Below are 14,985 nucleotides of genomic sequence, written 5' to 3' on the forward strand. Positions count from 1 at the left end.
ATTTTTACTATGCCATCTCTTCTTGAGTTACTAATTAAATAAATATTTACTCACCTGATGGCAGTGATTGTACAGATCCAGGTACTGTGGATGTTCTTTTAACTGTAGAAGTTCGATCAGAACTGTGAACAGGTGACAATGATGTTCTAAAATTAGTGTAATAACTTATTCAATTATTATAGTTAGCTTCCATAATTATTTTGAGTCAATTCTCCTCAATCATTTTACTTTAATCAGTTTTATTCAGGCAAAGGAAGTGGGGAGCTTAAAAACAAAGATAGCTGGAGTTTGTTGAAATTCGTTGAACAAAAAAATTGTTTGTTATATAGAACAAATAGACTGAGTGAGAACTAAGTAAATTCACTATAAATTCTTCCATCTTTCACGACAGATTTCTATTTTTAGTTTTCATAAATTTTTGTGCCATAATTGCTGTGATGATTTTTGATCGTTATGAGAGAAAAAGTGTGTTAGAAGATGGGAGAAGGCACAGAATTTGAAATTGATACAGAGATTCAAGAAAAAGAATTCAAACCAAGAATCAAACAATGAAGACATTAACATGGAAGTCACAAGATAATTTATAGATGAGGAAGACGAATTAACTGCTGCAGCCATCAAATCTGGACAAATCTATAATCCATCACGCATCTCTCAAATATTATCACAGTTCTTGCCACCATAATGATAATGAGTATAAAACAAAAAGCTTCAGCAATATGCCTCTCTTTTCAGCCATCCTCAAGATGTGCATTACCAGGCAACTGTTTGTGTATCTGAAAGATTATAGTCACAAGCGAAAAATAAAAAAATCTATTACCTGGTTATTGATTTCTGCTGTGAAATGCGTAATGGTGGCTGTGGTGGCAGTGGTGGTGGCAGTGCTTTTTTATTCTGAACAACTTGCTGTGGAAGACCTTGTTGCTGCTGTTGGGCTTGTGGTTGTTTCACCTGGAGACTCATTGCTTCAATAACGCTGCTTGTCTTTGCTACTGGAGTTGGTGGCGAAGGGTCTGAAAGATAAAAATAGTTTGAAGGCAAAATAAAGTCCAGGAGAATAATTGTCATCCCCAACTATTAGCATAGCTTCCTTTGGTTAAAAATATATTCCAAGCTTGTCTCAGGTACTACCACTTTAAGTACTGATTATCTGATGCAATCCAGATCAGAGATAAGAGGGCATTAGCAAGGACGCGGAACCAATTTAAAGATTTCCATGGTGACCACATATTCAATATTTTGTAAAACAGTTTACATTTTAAAAAGTTTCACAACAGTGAAGTCTTGCAAGGTCAGGAACAATGAGCAAGTGAGGCATAATCAAAAAATATCATCAGGATATGGAATTTGAAAAACAAAAATCGTACTTTATAAATAATAAATTGGAAGCAATTTTCACATACTAGCTGATAAAAATAATTTGACAGAATACCAATACCATTACTTGATATTGACGGACACGGACTTAAAAATCAGCAGACATTGGCCTGTACTTTGACTTGTAATGAAGGTCCTTTTCTTTAATGTTAACTCTGTCCTTCTCCCTCCATGGAGAATGACAAATGTGCTACTTCTAGAATTTGCTGTTTTTATACATTTTTGTGTTTTTTTAAAAATGACTGCGAAAGCTGACAATAAGATGCTCAGTCCAAAACTAAATTGTCATTAAGACATTTCTATATTTTATGACAAATAACTTGCGTGCAAAACAGTATATTCACAAGTACGTAACATTTTACTTTCTACATACTTTGTAAATGTACCAGCTGTGATGGCCTTTGTGCTTTGGGAGAAAATAACCTACATTTCATCCTGGGATGGTTGCCTCTTTAAGAATAAGTTTACTCTGAAAGAAGATTTCTTGTAAAAAGCAGATGGTGAGAAGCAGTAAATCATCATGTGACTAAACTGCTGAATAGACGGACAACAGGAAATAAAATGTCAACCAAATCTCAATAGGGTGAGTTAGCCCCTGGGTGTAGTTCTGTAGTTTGCAGGTTAGAAACTGCATTAAGCTGGCTAAAGGAGACATCACTTTTGAGCAGGATTTTAAAATTCGCTGCACTGGCTAAATATGTATAAACCTCTTGTTATGAGTCCTTCAGTCAACAAATGAGTTAAACTTCTATCGATTACCAAGCAAAGAGAAATACAGAAGAGTTTTAGTTACAGGATACTAGAGCTAAATATTAATAAAACAGGAGTGATCTGACCCAAGGTGACTACACTCAAGATACTAACAACACCTGTGTAGAAATGGGGAAATATAACCATAGCATAGCCAGCAGAGAGTTGAAGGAAATTCCTTGCGAATGGCCCAAGAAATCTCAACCCTTATGCACATCTTTGAAAAGTACTCAGACCAAGTGGTTATTCTGCTAATTTCTGATGAGTATCCGGCTAATGTTTATTTGGGGTACAAATCAAATGGGTGAAAGAGGAGATTTAGATTAAGTATAAGTATTCATATTCCCTTTACCTTTAAAATATTTAATAATTTAAGGTAGAGTGCAGTTATTGGCATTCAGGTCCTTTGATGTTTGGGTTATAGAATTATTTCAGTTTAAGCTGTAATCCTTGTGGCTTCATTTTGTCAGCAAACAGCTGGAATTTTAGACTTCCAAGAAACAAACATGTTACCGGCTTCTACCAAAATTATGGCAAAGCAGCTACCAGCACACTGTGCATATTGTCTGCAGCTGATCATTTCATGTACTGAATGCTTCTGTCAAAAAAAAATCCAGTAGTGAAATCAATTTCCTTCTACTTAACTTTCATTTCTACAGATTAGGAGACTTATCTTCCCAGAAACTGGACTATCAAATTCAAGATTAATCAAATATGTTTGTATAACATTGGATCACATTATCAATAGTAATAGCATAATAAGACAAATAAAAATCATTTTAATTAAATACAGTCAATATCCATATGAACTAAAACAGTGAGGAGATAAGTTGACCAAAGTATAAGAGATGAATAACCAGACACATACTTGCTGTTGCTGATGTTACTCGAACTGGAGGTACAGGCGGATGAAGGTTTGGTGGGTCTGAAGCAGACCGTTGCCTGCTTGTTGTATCCATTCCGAATGATGCAGGCTTCCAAACACCAGACGTAGTTGTAGTTGGAACACCAGGAACTGAACATTGGACTAAAGTCAAAAAGCATAAAAATTACTCGCACACTGTATTACATATAAACCTTTGTGATAAAATTTTATGTATTGTTAATTTCACCATGAAAGGACTGTATATTTCTTTTTTTGAGGTTTTTAAAAACTGGGCACTTAAATGACGAAAAAGCAGACTATTTTTAAAACGTTCAGAAGAGTGGCTGCTCTTTTGAAAGTAAGTAACCTGATCAACTGTTTGAAAAGCAATAACTGAAGTTCAAATTGCAGACAATCTGATTGTGTACTGATGCAGCTCTTATTAGCAACAAGACGTTAATGGATCTGTGGTTGGGTGACAATTATCCATAACAGAAACCTTGTGCTTACAACTGTGAGATTGGTTATTGAGTGGCAGAGCTTCTTCGATCTGAAAGTAAGTCACAGAGACAGAGAGAGAGCCACAAAAAATAAGTGTGCGGATTCTCTCCCAGCCCAGAGGCTGCCTACTCTCGGTAGTCATAAATTCAGAGTAAACCTGAAGAAAACCAATTACCTTCCTGCAGCAGTTGCTGTAAGCTGCGACTTTTGAATTGATAAATCAGAGATAAGTGAGTCTGTTATAGTCATAGAGATGTACAGCATGGAAACAGACCCTTCGGTCCATGCTGACCAGATATCCCAACCCAATCTAGTCCCACCTGCCATCACCCGGCGCATATCCCTCCAAACCCTTCCTATTCATAATACCCATCCAAATGCCTCTTAAATGTTGCAATTGTACCAGCCTCCACCACTTCCTCTGGCAGCTCATTCCATACACGTACCACCCTCTGTGTGAAAACGTTGCCCCTTAGGTCTCTTTTATATTTTTCCCCTCTCACCCTAAATCTATGCCCTCTAGTTCTGGACTCCCCGACCCCAGGGAAAAGACTTTGTCGATTTATCCTATCTATGCCCCTCATAATTTTGTAAACCTCCATAAGGTCACCCCTCAGCCTCCGACGCTCCAGGGAAAACAACCCCAGCCTGTTCAGCCTCTTCCTGTAGCTCAAATCCTTCAACACTGGCAACATCCTTGTAAATCTTTTCTGAACCTTTCAAGTTTCACAACATCTTTCCGATAGGAAGAGGACCAGAATTGCATGTGATATTCCAATGGTGGCCTAACCAATGTCCTGTACAGCCGCAACATGACCTCCCAACTCCTGTACTCAACACTCTGACCAATAAAGGAAAGCATACCAAACGCCTTCTTCACTATCCTATCTACCTGCGACTCCACTTTCAAGGAGCTATGAACCTGCTCTCCAAGGTATCCTTGTTCAGCAACACTCCCTAGGACCTTACCATTAAGTGTATAAGTCCTGCTAAGATTTGCTTTCCCAAAATGAAGCATCTTGTATTTATCTGAATTAAACTCGAGCTGCCACTTCTCAGCCCATTGGCCCATCTGGTCAAGATCCTGTTGTAATCTGAGGTAACCCTCTTCGCTGTCCACTACACCTCCAATTTTGGTATCATCTGCAAACTTACTAACTGTACCTCTTATGCTCGCATCCAAATCATTTATGTAAATGACAAAAAGTAGAGGGCCCACTGATCATTGTGGCACTCCACTGGTCACAGACCTCCAGTCTGAAAAACAACCCTCCACTACCACCCTCTGTCTTCTACCTTTGAGCCAGTTCTGTATCCAAGTGGCTAGTTCTCCCTGTATTCCATGAGATCTAACCTTGCTAATCAGTCTCCCATAGGGAACCTTGTCGAATGCCTTACTGAAGTCCATATAGATCACATCTACTGCTCTGCCCTCATCAATCCTCTGTTACTTCTTCAAAACATGCAATCAAGTTTGTAAGACATGATTTCCCATGCACAAAGCCATGTTGACTATCCCGAATCAGTCCTTGCCTTTCCAAATACATGTACATCCTGTCCATTAGGATTCCCTCCAACAACTTGCCCACCACCGACATCAGGCTCACCGGTCTATAGTTCCTTAGCTTGTCTTTACCACCCTTCTTAAACAGTGGCACCACGTTTGCCAACCTCTTGTCTTCCGGCACCTCACCTGTGAATATCGATGATACAAATATCTCAGCAAGAGGCCCAGCAATCACTTCTCTAGCTTCTCACAGAGGTCTTGGGTACAGCTGATCAGGTCCTGGGGATTTATCCACTTTTAACCATTTCAAGACATCCAGCACTTCCTCCTCTGTAATGTGGACATTTTGCAAGATGTCACCATCTATTTCCCTACAGTCTACATCTTCCATATCCTTTTCCACAGTAAATACTGATGCAAAATATTAATTTAGTATCTCCCTCATTTTCTGTGGCTCCACACAAAGGCCGCCTTGCTGATCTTTGAGGGGCCCTATTCTCTCCCTAGTTACCCTTTTGTCCTTAATATATTTGTAAAAATCCTTTGGATTCTCCTTAATTGTATTTGCCAACGCTATCTCATGTCTCCATTTTACCCTCCTGATTTCCCTCTTAAGTATACTCCTACTTTCCTTATACTCTTCTAAGGATTCACTCAATCTATCCTGTCTATACCTGACATATGCTTCCTTCTTTTTCTTAACCAGACCCTCAATTTCTTTAGTCATCCAGCATTCCCTATACCTACCAGCTTTCCTTTTCACCCTGACAGGAATATATTACTCTGTGCTTCTTACAAACCAAACTAATGAAGCATCCAGAACACCAAAGGTCTGGCCAGTTGAAGAAGGATCATCTCAATGTCTGAATGAGAAAGCAAAAACCATTTAACTGACTTTTCAGTTCTCTACCTCCACCAATAATCTACTTTCCCTAATCAAAATACACCAAAGAACTGCGGATGCTGGAAACCAGAAATAAAAACAGAAGATGCTGGAAAAACCCAGCAGGTTTAGCAGCATCTAGAGAGAAAGCAGAGTTAACACTTAAACTGAAAAGGGTCACTGAACCCAAAATATTAAGTCCGCTTTCACTCCACAGATGCTGCCAGTCATTTCTGTTTTTGTATCAATTTTCCCTACTTATTTGTCTATGTAAAGGGGAGTTCATAAGGGGATTGGCGTTTTAGTTAATTATGTTGCATACCAATTGTTTTTATAGCACAGTCTAATTACTTGAAATTAATAATTCTTTCTTCAGTACAGAAACCTGGCCCATGATTTTGACCAACCTTGGTTTTAAAGTCACGTATGTTGGGATGCTGCGTGCACCTTTTTTTAAAAAAGTTATCATTTGGTATGACTTCAGAAATAGCAGGTAATGCAAACAGTAGTTATAACAGGCAACTTCAACAAGCAAATGTAGGCTGGAACAGTGATAGTGTAAAGGGTGGAGAGGGGTAAAAATTCCTAATTTGTGTTCATAAAAAACTTCTACAGGAGTAAGTGCCCAATTCAACAAGAAAGGATTCACTGTTGATCTCATTCTTGGAATGAAAGTGGGCCTAGTAGATAGAGTGTCAGTGGGTGATCATTGTATATTAATGTTTAGGATGACAATAGAAAAGGACAACAATCAATGCTGAGTAAGAATAATTAACTAGGGGATAGTTAGGTCAGATAGATGAGAGCAAAAGGTTAATGGGAAGAATAGTATTTGAACATTAGGCAAACTTCAAAAAAATCATTCAGGCACAGTCAAGGTATAGTCTGCAAAAAGAAAAAGGTAGGTCAACAAACGCAGAGCTCCCTGGATGAAAAGGGAGGTAAAATTTCTTTTAAAAAGTGCTTATGACAGGTGTCAGAAATACAGTTGAGAACCAGCAAAAATACTGGAAGTTCAAAGGAAGGCGATAAAGCACCTTACAGAAGTGGAAAGGGCTGAGAAAAGGCTGGAGCTTAATAACATAGTCAGAAGTATATAAAATACTTGGGGCGGCACGGTGGCTCAATGCTTAGCACTGCTGCCTCACAGCGCCAGGGATCCAGGTTCAAATCCAACCTTGGTGACTGTCTGTGTGGAGTTTGCACATTCTCCCCATGACTGCTTGGGATTTCTCTGGGTGCTCCAGTTTCCTCCCACAATCCAAAGATGTGCAGATTAGGCGAATCGGCCATGCTAAATTGCCCGTAGTGCAGGTTAGGTGCATTAATCAGAGGTAAATGTAGAGCAATGGGGAATAGGTTGGGTGGGATACTCTTCGGAAGGTCAGCGTGGACTTGTTGGGCTGAAGGGCCTGTTTCCACACTGTAGGGATTCTATATAAAAAAGTAAAAGGATGGAAAAAGGAGTAGGGCTCATTAGGAATCAAAAAATAAATTTACATGTGGAGGCATGGGACACAGCTGACTTATTAAATAAATGTTTTGCTTCTGTCTTTACTGAGGCAGATGCAACCCAGGCCTTGGTGACAAAGGAAGATATTCTGCAGATAGAAGGGTCCAAGCTTAATAAAGAATGCATGCTTAAAATTGGCAAGGTGCTAGGATCAGTGAGAGTGGAGATTACAAGATATATTTGGACATAATCTTTCCTTAGAGACAGGGAAAGTGCGAACAGACTGCAGAATTGCAAATACTCTGCCCTTATTCAAAACGTATTGCAAAGATAAACCCAACAATTACAAACCATCAGTTTAATTTCAGTAATGGGGAAGCTTCTAGAAATAATTATTCAGGATAGGATTAGTAGCAATTTGAAAGAAGGGTGGGTTGATTAGGAAGTACCAGGAGGAAATAGTGTATTATAAATGTGCTGAAATTTATCGAAGAGATAACAGAAAAGTCCATGAAGTAATGCTGTTGATCAAGTGTATGTGAATTTCAAAAGGCAATAGGTTTTTTTACCAAACAACAGACTAGACACAAAGGCTCAAGGTCACAAAATAAAACAAACAGTGGCTATGTGGATCTAATATTGGCTGAGAGACAGGACACAGTGATTAATAGTCAAGATATTTTTCAGGCTGGGTGAAGGTTTGTAATTGCGTTCTCCAAGCGTTGGAATGGGACTCTTGCTTTTCTTGATATATATTAACATCTAGATCTTGGTGTGGAGATAGCAAAATTTCAAAGTTTGCAAATGATACAAAATTTGACAGCATTATAAACTGTCAGAGGGAGAGTGTAGAAATTAAAATAACATGATGCACTTTGGTAAGAAGAACATGGACAATATCAAATAAGGTGGTACAATTCTTAAGAGGATGCAAGAGAAGGACCTGCATGTATAGTATTTGAACATTAGGCAATCTTCAAAAAAATCATTCAGGCACAGTCAAGGTATAGTCTGCAAAAAGAAAAAGGTCGGTCAACAAATGCAGAGCTCCCTGAATGAAAATGGAGGTAAAATTTCTCTTAAAAAGTGCTTATGACAGGTTCAGAAACACAGTATACATAAATCATTGAAGATAGCAGGACAGGTGGAGAGAGCAGTTAATAAAGCTGACAGAGTCCTGAGCTTTACTAATAGGGGGAATAAAATTTGAGCAATGAGGTTATGTTGGATTTACGATAGTTATTAGTCCTCAGTTGGTGTGTTGTGCGTAGTTCTGTGTGGCACACTATAGGAAGAATGTGAACATATTGGCGAGAGTGCGGAATAACTTTACAAAATAGTTCCAGGAATGAGAAACATCAGCCATTAAGACTGATTGGAGATTATGGGATCGTTTTTCTGTGGGGAAAGAAAGCTAGGCAAGATCTGATGGCAGTGCCTCAGTATTTAAGGAGACTCAAATTGTGGGTATCTGTGACTACAAAAGATCTTAGGAGGATGTGAACATGGACTGCCCACTTGAAACTTCTGACTAAAAATGTCTGCAAATGTCAGAGCCTTGTCTCTTGCACCCCTGCCACCAACCACTGGGACTGTTTAATTCTTGACTCTAGTTTGCTGTAGTCTGGTGTTGTACTTTCACCAGGTTTGCACCTCATTTTAGGTATGACTGATACAGCACTTGGCATGTTCACCGATATTCTTCATTGAATGAAAGTTGGCCCCTGGCAGTAACGACAGACTGGTGCATTTAGTGAGTCATGAGGTAACAGATTGAAATCATGTTGTTGCTCTCAATCACAATGATGCTCAGTAATAGTGCTAATCTACAAAATTAGGGCAGCCTCAGTTTGAGGCCAGACTTAATAATGCTCATTTGAAATGCCAATGCAAACACAATGGGCCAAATGGTATGCTACCCCAACCCCCAACACTTCTGTGATTAGACTAAACAAGAACGGTGTGGTGGTAGCTCCGAAATACATTCATAGACTGACATCTGCAACAGGCAAAATGGTGAGAATGAGGTCAAGTACATTTTTCATTTGTGTGAATTCCCTTTGAGCCAATGACAGATTTTGTCTGGTGGATACTTTCTTCAGGCCAGCTCAACATGTACTGGTGCTACTGGGAAACTCTTGATGATGAATTTTGAAGTTTTCCAACCATAGCCAGTATCCTTAATATCCTTATTCTTCCTTCCAACTGGTGTTCAAATCAGAGGAGCGTTACTTCATCAGTTGAGAGACAATGATTGGTAGTAATCAGCAGCAAGTTTTCTAGGCTATGTTTGACCTGATGCCAGGAGACTGCATGGGTGCAGGGTCACTGTTAGGGGCTACTGGGCTCATCCATTCGTGTACATTTCTCAGAGCAAAGCATATACTGTTTGGGGGCTTTATTTATTGAGTACTGAAGACTGTATTCAGATCTGTCAAAGCACCTAAAGTACATGTTCAGCCTGCTGATGGCTACTTCAATAATACACTTGGTGGCCATATGTTATTCATGGCTTCATTCCTGGACCTCATTCCTTGGAACTAGGTTTTAAGTGGACATGCCAAAGCTCCTAGCTGCTACCCAGAAAGTCTGCTTCCAGTTAGGAAAATATCAAGGAAGTTGGACCACCACTGAAAGCGTATCATTGGGGTTGCACACTGAATTAAAATCTTTATGTAGCTGCACATTGCAGTGGATGGTCTTGTGGTTGATGAGTGATTTATGACGGCTTTTTTCTGTGCTACTGATGAGATACTGTATCTGTGGGATGCAAACCCAAGCGCCTTCTCATGCAAAATCAAAGGCAAAGATAACAGAATGGTTGGCCCAAAAAACAAGCCATTACTTACTTCTGCTAAGCATCTTTGACCTGCTGAACTGGAGATTCTGTACATGTCTTCAGCAGAGCCCTTAAATACTTCAGAGACAAAACAAATGTTGAGAACAGTGATCACTTTGCCACACACTGGCAAAACCTGGCAATCAGGTCAGCAGGTTTTCTTCCAGCTGGTCAGAAATAGTTTGCCACCACAAAAGCAAGACCCTGAACTTCTAGAGATTGCTGTACCGACATGCTGAGAAAGCTGATCCTCTGACTGGAATCCGTGGGCATTGGATATTACCTTCTGGAAGATGCAGTTCTCTATGGCTCCACCCTCTTCTGTCCAGCTGCAGGGCTGTGACCAGCAAACTTCCAAATGTCATTCGTTTTTATCAGAGATCCAGGCAGCATAAACAGCACCCATCCTGGTGTGATAGATTAAACTTCCAGCGTGGAAGATATCTCCAACATGTAGTGAGTTGATTCTCAGCAAATGTTCTATGAAAACCTTTCCCGACAGCAGGTAAATGGCTGTGAATGCTGAGTATGCAGTGCTATGGATCCTCCATTATCCACGAATGATCAAGCCTCTGAAATGTATTGTGGCTTTGTTTTCACTAGCAAGTTTCAAGAAGAACATGAAACCCATGCACCAGGCACTAAATTAAGAAAAATATTTAACACAGATCAATTGAGCAATCAACACATTGCATTTGGCAACTTGCATCTCCCAAGGGACTGAACATATGCAGTCTAATATTTTCAATGAAACCTGAAAATCAATGGAATGGAACCAACTGCCAAAAGTAGTGTCATTTCACCAGTTCTATCCCACCTTGTGCCTTCATATTGAAAATCAGTCATATGAGTTTGGCGAGCTCTTGATCAATAAAAGAAAAATATATGTTTAAAATTACTGAAAAGCAAACCATAAGAATGCAGATGTCTACACCTAAAGTAGTCACTAAGCATCAAATACATTGAAAAGGTGGCTCACCTTTACTTGTGTTCCGAGGTGGAAGTGGAGGAGCATCAGTTACAGAAGGAGGGGGACTGGAGCTCAGTACAGTTCCATATGTTTCATTATGCAACATACTTGGAATGAATGGTCGCTGTTTATCTTTGATGGAGTTGGCGGAATCTCTTGACAGGACTGCAAGAGGAGCTGGAGGCTGAAGTTGGTTTGCTCCTGACTGATATGATAATTGATAGAAGCTGATAGGTCTATTGGGACTGGATTGCTGAAAAGGATATATTTATAAAAAGTTGTTAAGAACTTTAATTGGACACATAATTCACCTGCACTCATCAACGTTAATGTGCATTACACTCTTTTTACACTGACGCATTGCCCTGGAATATCTGGCATTTTGCTTAAGACAAATCACTAAGGATAAATCATGAATGTCAGTCTCCAAAGTAGAAAGATATCAGTTTAAAACTGAGTACTTAAAATACTTGTGAGAGTTTTGGTTTGGGTGGGTTATACATTTTAAATGATTAGCCCTGAGTGATCATAACTGCAAGAGTACTCAGCAGGCCAATAAAGGAATTATTTCATCACTACAATCCTGGATGATATCTAGACATCTAAAGTAAAGATGTCCTTAACTGGGTGAGAGGGTACCATGTTATATAGTTAATAATTTCTTTCAAGAGAAATGGATAAAATACAATAATGCAACAAAGATAATAATAGGACATGAATGAAAAGAAAGGCTAAAGAGGAGAGACCAAAAATAAAGAGTAAACAGTGTTGGAAAATGGAAATGAAATGGAAAAAATCTAACATTAATATAACACCTTAGGTGGTAAAGATGTACCTAGAGGCAAGACCTAATCGTTATAAATTAGATTTGTAATGTGGATAGGTTTGGAGGAAGTTTAAAAAAAAGTCAGAGGGAGGACTAGAGCATCCCACCCATTGAAAACTGAAACTTTGCTCAGAGTCACGGAATACATACTGACACTCTTTACAACAGTTCTGCACCTTCTCTGATTCGACTGGTGTCATTTTGGAGCAACCTTTCCCTCTCTAAGGCTTGAGATCATTCCCAGCCTTCCAAATTGTGGACTTGTCCACCTACCACACTGCTGTCAGAGATCTTTATCATGGAGACCACCAGGCTCCAGAGCACCCACCTCACAATTTCAGAGAGGGTATTATTGTCTCAGGACCCACCCAGATGCAATGAAGCTGCCCCTTCCAGCTCACTAATCAGTGGCCATTGCAGAGATCAGCAGACCCCATTGACCCATGGAGTGCTGATCGAACATGAGTATGGCAGCACCCCCTCCTCAGCTCACAGTGGGCTGGTCTAGTATGAGCTTGGCAATGCTCCCACCTCTGGCTTGTGGGTTGCTGATCTAGTCTCAGCTCCGCAGTGCTGTATAACAATTCTGTATAACTGAAGCATAACATTCTTACTTTTCTGCTCAATTCCTTTTGTAAAAAATAGCATCCTATTAACTTTCTTGGTTATCTGCTACACATGGACACAAACATCTCATGACTCTACATTGGAACTCCTAACTCACTCTTCACCTCAGAACTCTGCAATCCTTCTTTGGTTAAATACTCTGTCTTTTCCTTCTTCCTGCAAAGTGAACAACTTCACATTTTCCCATATTAAACTCCATCTGCCAGACGTTTGCTCACTTACAACCTATCTGGCTGCAACCTCCTTATATCTTCTTCACAACATAATTTGCTACCTATCTTGGTTTAATATATGAAATTACTTACCATACCTCTGCTCAGTGGTTCTAATGCAGCAAGACCTGGACAATGTCCAGGTTCAGACTGCAAATGACAAACAATATTCATGCCACAAGTGCCAGACAATGACCATCTCCAACAAGAAAGAATCTAACCATTCCCCTTGACAGTTAAAGGCATCACCATCACTGAATACCTCACTATCAACATCCACAGGGTTACCACTGACCACATACTGAACTGGACTAGTCAGAAAAGTACTGTGCTACAAGAGGAAGTTACAGACTAGAGATCTTGCAGCAAGTAACTAACCTCCTGTCTCCCCAAAGCCTATCCCCCACCTAGAAGGCAGAAGCCTGGAGTGTGATGAAATTCTTCCCACATGCCCAGATGAGTGCAGGTCCAACAATACTCAAGATGATTGATACTATTCAGGACAAAACAGCCTGCTTTATTTATACCACGTCCACAAGCATCCATTCCCTCCATCACAATGCTCTGTAACAAGTACTATCTACAAAATGCACTGCAGGAAGTCACCAAAGATCCTTTGTACCTTTAAACCCATAACCACTCCCATTTGGAAGGATAAGGGCAGCAGATACATGTTAACATCACGATCTTCAAGTTCCCTCCAAGCCTCTCACCATTCAGATTTGGAAATAATTCACCATTATGCTGGGCCAAAATCCCAGAAATCCCTCCCTAATAGCACTGTGGGTCTACCTACATCAAGTAGACCTCAGTGGTTGAAGAAAGCAACTCACCATAATCTACTCAAGGGCTATGATGGCAATAAATGCTTTCCCATCCAGCAATATCTATATCCTGTGAATGAATTTTTAAAAAGTTCAATGTTGCAATAATCTATGATGTGGCAGCTTACCAGATGCCTTCTGGAAAATCCAAGTACAGTACATCTACAAGTTCCCCTTTATCGAAAGCACATGTTACTCCTTCAAATAACTCTAGTAAATTGGTTAAACATGGCTTCTATCTGACAAAAATATGCTGAGTCTTCTAGCTTATCTTGAATTGTTCGAAGTGTGCAACTATAAGTAGTTTAATGATTGCTTCTAACACATTCCCCATTACAGATGTCAAGCTAAATAACTTTTAATTTTCTATTTTCTGCCTCCCTCCCTTCTTGAATAACATTTGCTACTTTCTAGGCAAGAAAATCTAGTCATGCAAAAATCATACTGACCATACATTAGCACAAATTAAACAAATTGCAAGGTAATGCAATAGCAAATTAAATAAACTAAATTATGCCAAAATGAAAGTACAATAATGTAAAGGATGGTCTTGAAGCAAGTGTCAAAGGATGAAATATTAATGAAATACAAGTAAAGACAATTAAAGGTCAACTCAAAGCACATATCTAAACATTTCAAGCAGTTACCGCAGTCCTGGTTTACTGGATCACTACACTCAAGCTCCAGACCCTGACAAGTACCAGCTCACTTGTTAAAATCAATAGATATGAGAGTGAAATATAGTGAACAGATCTATTAATTGAATGGACTATTAATTATTAATGATTAATTATTTTCAAGGGTGACAAATGAGACTGAAAATGTCCAAAATTGCAAAGAAATTTTATTAGTAGAATTGTCGATTGTATGCTATCTTCCTACCTTGTCTTCGATATCATCATCACTTTCATCTAAATCTTCATGATGCAATCTCCATTCATATTCCACGTGGACATGAGCATTAAATTTGCCTGATAATGACTGTATAAGCTACAGAAGAGAATCACCACTTAAGAACACATAAATACAAGTGTAGCTCTTATTATTCAGTTTCTTTTTAAATCATTGTTTGTAGGTACGTACCACCTCTTCACATTGAGTGTGCTTTAAGCGTTTGGCTATGTCAAGTGGAGTTTCCCCACCTTCATTGGCTGAAAATAAAACCGTAATCTGTTCAATTCATTTTTGATTAAATATAAATACTTTCTTAGACTACAGACATAACTCAGTTCCAATTAAAATTAACTTTAGTTTTAGATTTGGAAAGTAAAGGAAAAGGTAAAGTTGCTATAGTCCTAAAGGACCAGAGGGCTGCTCTCTCAGAGACAGACAGCTGATGGTTTAAGTTGAG

At 39.2% G+C, this 14,985-nt stretch overlaps 1 protein-coding gene across 1 annotated transcript in view; it reads right to left on the minus strand.

Moving 5' to 3' along the window:
• asap2a (ArfGAP with SH3 domain, ankyrin repeat and PH domain 2a) overlaps positions 1-14,985 on the minus strand; it is a 195,813-nt gene that overhangs the window by 16,795 nt on the left and 164,033 nt on the right. Inside the window, exons 20-25 of the mRNA XM_087977838.1 lie at positions 14,718-14,785; positions 14,517-14,624; positions 11,155-11,398; positions 2,996-3,154; positions 821-1,013; positions 55-122 (exon numbers count right to left, since the gene is read on the minus strand). Of these exons, the coding sequence (XP_087833964.1) occupies positions 55-122; positions 821-1,013; positions 2,996-3,154; positions 11,155-11,398; positions 14,517-14,624; positions 14,718-14,785 (840 nt within the window). The remainder of the gene's footprint in view (positions 1-54; positions 123-820; positions 1,014-2,995; positions 3,155-11,154; positions 11,399-14,516; positions 14,625-14,717; positions 14,786-14,985) is intronic.

This window comes from Chiloscyllium plagiosum, unplaced genomic scaffold (genome assembly GCF_037043375.1).
Source record: "Chiloscyllium plagiosum isolate Xiang-an unplaced genomic scaffold, Cpla_swu_hap1 HiC_scaffold_3, whole genome shotgun sequence".
NCBI lineage: Eukaryota > Metazoa > Chordata > Chondrichthyes > Orectolobiformes > Hemiscylliidae > Chiloscyllium > Chiloscyllium plagiosum.